General features: G+C 44.0%; 1 protein-coding gene across 2 annotated transcripts in view; it reads left to right on the forward strand.

The window, feature by feature from the left end:
* Nucleotides 1–4,871, forward strand: part of AASS (aminoadipate-semialdehyde synthase) — a 255,271-nt gene extending 250,400 nt beyond the window's left edge. For both annotated transcript variants that reach the window (XM_063927192.1, XM_063927191.1), the window contains one exon: nt 4,435–4,871. In XM_063927192.1, the coding sequence (XP_063783262.1) occupies nt 4,435–4,553 (119 nt within the window). In that variant the 3' untranslated portion in view covers nt 4,554–4,871. The remainder of the gene's footprint in view (nt 1–4,434) is intronic.
* The last annotated feature ends 1,129 nt before the right edge of the window (nt 4,872–6,000 follow it).

The raw sequence follows: 6,000 nt of genomic DNA on the forward strand, positions 1-6,000 counted from the left end.
CCCGACCCCCCCCCCCCCACCCATGATATTTCAAATCAAGCTTGCCAGCTTAGAGGATGTGCAAGTTACGTTGCAACTGGCTATCCAGAACTTGGTCCAGTCCCACGTCATTGTTCCAGTATCACTGCCACAACGCGGCAAGGGGTTTTACTCAAACCTATTTGTGGTACTGAAGCCGGACAGTTCTTTTAAGGCCCATTTTGAATCTGAAGTCTTTGAATCCGTATTTGAGGGTGTTCAAGTTCAAAATGGAATCCCTGCGAGCAGTGATTGCGGGTCTGGAAGACCAAGAATTTATGGTCTCCTTGGATACCAAGGATGCCTACCTCCATATTCCTATTTGGCAGTCTCATCAGGCGTACCTACGATTTTGCCCTGTTGGACAATCACTTCCAGTTCCAGGCCCTACCCTTCGGTCTATCTACAGCCCCGAGGGTATTCACTAAGGTGACGGCAGAAATTATGTAACAGCTCCAGGGGTTCTATGTGGTCCCTTACCTGGACGATCTTCTGATAAAGGCAAGATCCAGAGAACTTTTGTTGCTCCATATCAACCACACCATCCATCTTCTGTCGGACCATGGGTGGATCCTCAGCTTACAGAAGTCCCACCTGGAGCCCACTCAGAGGCTCCTCTTCCTGGGGATGTTGCTGGATACTGTGGCCCAGAAGGTGTTTCTACCAGTGGAAAAAGCGAAAACACTTCAGGAAATGGTCCGCATGGTGCTCCGACCTTCTTGAGTGTCCATCCATCTTTGTGTAAGATTGTTGGGAGAGATGGGCGCCTCCTACGAGGTGATCCAATATGGGAGGTTCCAAGCCAGAATGTTTCAGTTGGATCTCCTGAGCAAGTGGTCCGGATCACATCTGCAGATGCACCGGATGATTCGGCTGTCACCTCAGGCCAGGATTTCCTTCCTGTGGTGGCTACAGTCCTCCAATCTCCTGGAGAGCAGGAGTTTCGGAATTCAAGGTTGGACCCTCCTCGCGACGGATGCGAGTCTGAGAGGATGGGGAGCTCTCACCCAAGGGGTGCGGTTCCAGGGCAGGTGGTCAGCCCATGAAAGCCTCCTTCCAATCAACATTCTGGAACTTCGGGTGATCTACAATGCTCTTCTTCAAGCCTCTCCTCTGCTCAAGGATCTTGCAATCCAAGTGCAGTCGGACAACGACACGGCAGTGGCGTATATCAATCGGCAAGGAGGGACAAGAAGCAGAGCCTGCATGCGAGAGGTGTCAAAGATACTTCTCTGGGTGGAAATAAATGCAAGAGCCATGTCGGCAATCTTCATTCCGGGTGTGGACAACTGGGAGGTGGACTTCCTGAGTCATCATGATCTCCACCCGGGGGAGTGGGGGCTCCACCATCTGGTGTTCCAGCAGATCATCGACCGGTGGGGTTGCTCACAAATAGACATGAAGGATTCTCGTCTCAACAAGAAACTTCCCTGGTATTGCTCACGGACCAGGGACCCTCAGTAGACGCGCTGTTGTCGCCTTGGCCATACCAGCTGGTTTACTTGTTTCCTCCGATCCCATTGCTCCAACGAGTGCTAAAGCGAATCAGGAATCAAGGTGTCCAGGCAATTCTACTTGCATCGGATTGGCCTCGGAGGTCGTGGTACGCGGATCTTCTGGACATGTCCGTCCAGGACCCCTGGCCTCTACCACTAAGAAGAGATCTTCTTCAACTAGGACCGTTCGTCTACCTGGACTTACGGTGTCTTCGTTTGACGGCATGGAGGTTGAGCGGAACATCCTAGCTCTCAAAGGCCTTTCCAAGAAGGTTGTTGCAACCATGGTTCAGGCCAGAAAACCTGTGACGTCAAAACATTATCATCATATCTGGAGGCGATATGTCTCTTGGTGCGAAGGAACGCATGTATCCGCCTGCTGAATTTCTATTGGGATGTTTCCTGCAAGCTGGTGTGGATAAGGGCTTACGTCTGGGTTTTATTAAGGTACAGATTTCAGCCCCCTCCATTTTCTTCCACAGGATTTTAACAGCATTGCCAGAAGTTCAGACCTTCTTGCAAGGGGTACTCCACATACAACCACCTTTTGTGCCGCCTACGGCACCATGGGATTTGGATGTGGTGTTGAAATTTCTACAGTCCTCCTGGTTTGAACCTCTGATGACGGTAGAAGTCAAGTACCTCACGTGGAAGACGGTGATGTTACTGGCCCTGGCTTCTGCTCGCCGTGTCTCGTAATTGGGGGCCTTATCGTGTAAAAGTCCCTACTTGGTCTTTTATGAGGACAGCAGAGCTCCGGACTAGACAGCAGTTATTGCCGAAGGTTGTCTCCGCGTTCCACCTGAATCAACCTATTGTGGTCCCGTCCTGTTCTGACGCTTCTGCTACTCCGGAGACTTTGGATGTTGTGCGTGCTTTGAAAATCTATGTAAGGCGCACTGCTCGGGTCAGAAAGACTGATTCTTTGTTCGTGCTCTTATGATGCGCAGAAAAAGTGTTGTCCTGCTTCAAAGCAGTCTATTGCTTGTCGAATTAGGCTTACTATCCTACAGGCCTATGTGTCGGCAGCCTTACCTGTTCCTAAGCCTCTAAAGGCCCATTCTACAAGATCAGTGGGCTCTTCCTGGGCGGCTGCCCGTGGAGTCTCGGCCCTGCAACTATGCCGAGCTGCTACCTGGTCGGGGAAGAACCCTTTTTTTTTTTTTTTTTTTTTTTTTTTTTTTTTTTTGGTGTGTGAAATTCTACAAATTTGATACCCTGGCCAAAGAGGATGCCCAGTTTGGGCAGGCGGTGCTGCAGCAGTCTCCACACGTTCCTGCCCGTTCTGGATACTTTGGGACGTCCCCATTGTACTAGTTCTACCCAATATCCCTTATGGATTCTAGAGAAAATACAATTTTAATGCCTACCTGTAAATCTTTTTTTCTCGTAGTCCATAAGGGATATTGGGCGCCCGCCTCAGTGTGTTGACTTTTCTGCAGGTTCTTGTTCTGTAGTTTTAACAAAGAAAAGCACTGGAGCTGGCGCTAAGTGTTTCCCCAATAATAAATGATTAGAAAACTATGGATGAATGTAAAATCACAATTGAATTTATTAGCTAAACATCAAGTAATAAAACCATGAATAAAAATTCACATATACACATAAAATTTAGGGCATAAATAGAGCTGTGAAGCTATTGAAAATGGCTGCTAATGAGTGTCCACTAAGGATCCCGGACTAGAACACTGAGCAAAGTTCCCTGGGGAAAGGAAATTGATACAGCTGGTGTTACCCGTGACGACGGAGACTTCCAGAGGCTTGAAATTTAACATCACACTTCTGATGAAGCTAGGTGACTGAGCCTAGGGAAACGCGTTAAGTGTAAAAGCTGCTATTATTACTATTACAAGTGCTCCACGTTACAACGGATCCAGATATGGACTTTTAAAATCAGCTTTGGAACACCTGCCTTGGAACCTTCTCTGTGGGACATTCATTTTACAGCACCGATTGGAGAGACCCAGTTTCTACACAAGTGGCACAGCTTGCTTGCTGTTAAATTTCAAGCCTCTGGAAGTCTCCGTCGTCACGGGTAACACCAGCTGTATCAATTTCCTTTCCCCAGGGAACTTTGCTCAGTGTTCTAGTCCGGGATCCTTAGTGGACACTCATTAGCAGCCATTTTCAATAGCTTCACAGCTCTATTTATGCCCTAAATTTTATGTGTATATGTGAATTTTTATTCATGGTTTTATTACTTGATGTTTAGCTAATAAATTCAATTGTGATTTTACATTCATCCATAGTTTTCTAATCATTTATTATTGGAGAAACACTTAGCGCCAGCTCCAGTGCTTTTCTTTGTTAAAAATTCTTTTGGGACTGACAATCCCTCGCTGGCAGCTGTGACAGCGCGTCTGGAACTGCTTTTCTTTTTCTTGTTCTGTAGTTGCATGTTCAGCTATTGCTGTTATTGTTACCAGCCATTGCTGGTTGTGGTGTGCTGGTGTGTAAATCTCACCACCTTTTGTTATCTTGTTCCTTCTCTCATATATGTCCTTTCTCCTTCGGGCACTGTTTTACCTATAACTGACTGTGGGAGGGGGCATAGAGGGGAGGAGCCAGCACACCCAGTTGAATAAATTTAAAGTGCACTGTCTCCTTTGGACCCCGTCTGTACCCCATCGTACTAGTTCTCCCCAATATCCCTTATGGACTACGAGAAAAGGATTTACCGGTAGGTATTAAAATCCTATTTTTAGAACTCTGACTTTCCACCACTTTCCACTCTGAATGCTGCTATAACTAAGAAGACCTAAAACATTTCCTATCTGTTAGCAGCTATTTTTTGGACAGGCTGTTAAGTTATCATTTGCTGAAATATAAATAATAATCTTGGCTTTTTACTTGTAAATTTCATTAAACAGGATTGTACTGTATTATTAGTATTCGTATTAATATTTTTATTTTCTTTCAGGTGAAATTGATAGTAAAGGTTTAGTAATTCCTCTGACTAAGGATATCTATGGACCAATCTTAGAAAGAGTTAAAGAAGAAGGAATTTCCTATAATTCAAAGAGCACATTTTCTCTGTAATTGCTGCTAAAGAAGCATCCGCTTTATGTATTGAATTGCATTTAATATGTCCATTGTGAATGTTACATCAAAGTTTAAAAGCTGCAATCTGCATTTTTCTGTACAAGCAAAACTATGGAATACAGCAAATATCATCTTGTGGACTGATCATGAACTTGACGATATGATGCCAGAGTCGCCTTGCTGCCCACTGAATTACCAAAACTTTTTTATACAGTATACCATATATTTTGAAAGTGATATTTTCTATGTGAATGTAAAAAACACTGTTTAGTCTTACGCTGATGCTCTCTATGAAATAAACTGTGTTGGAGTATTTCCTTCCTGCAAATCCATCAATCCTAAAACACACCCCATAGCTTAAAGATGTATGTCATTTCTGATGAGTGTAAAGATTATAATTACTTGTTTGATTATGCAGCGTCTATAACTTTGTTTAAAGCTGTAGAATGCCTGTCTTCAGAGGGTCTGGGACCATGTACTTCCCGAGGAAAAACCCAACCAAGATGGACAGACTGATTAGAAATAAGTGAACCACTGATCCCGCAAGTCTGTGCAGTGCATAGGCCAAAAATTTATGGGAAAACTGTATTCATGTTTTAGTTGTAAAGCATCAACTGCAGGATCACGGCTTACTGGATTGCCATCTGAGCAAGAAGCCCTTCATCAGTATCAAGAGTAGGAGAGCAAGGGTAGCTTTTGTCAAGGAGCACCTCAAGTCCATGGCATATTGTGGGTAACTGTAATAGCCTGCGAACTGCAGGCATCCGTGGGTTCCATGAGAGTTTACTCTTTTGTTTTAAAGTAGTAATCATTAAAAAGACAAAACCCCATAGAGTGATATGAACAAATTTGATCTGGTGTCTTCTAAAAGAATAAAGTACTGTATGTCTCACCCTAAAAATAAAAAATACAATGCAAGGTACCATGTACCTACTGTATGACACATGTTTGTGGACACATCATGGTTTGGCAGTGTTTCTCTTGCAAGGGAGTTGATCCTCTACACCATGAAGAGAGTATTTTAAATTGGGTTGTTTATGGAGACATCTTAGATAAACAAATTCTACTCAACAAACTTTCCCCTGAAAATGTATATTCCGGCAGGACAAGAATCCAAAACACCACTCCAAAATTACTGAGGACAACTTCCACAAAAAAGAAAATCAATGCATTGGTGTGGCCAAATCAAACTTTTATCAAGAGCTAGACTGGCATGTAAGGCCCCAAGAGTACTAGCACATTTATTAAATCTTTTGCAAAAGGAATGGACAAATATTGGTCAGGAAAGTTTACTCAGTCTAGTTTAATTTATGCTCCAGAGTTGCCACGGCATAGGACCCGTAGTACTAGTGCTGTCGTCTATATTATACGCATAAAGAGTGTACAGTGACCAATTCTGTTACTTACTTTTATTGTTTTGAACTAGGTTTATAAAATAAGCAGC

This window comes from Pseudophryne corroboree, chromosome 6, assembly GCF_028390025.1.
Source record: "Pseudophryne corroboree isolate aPseCor3 chromosome 6, aPseCor3.hap2, whole genome shotgun sequence".
Taxonomy (NCBI): domain Eukaryota; kingdom Metazoa; phylum Chordata; class Amphibia; order Anura; family Myobatrachidae; genus Pseudophryne; species Pseudophryne corroboree.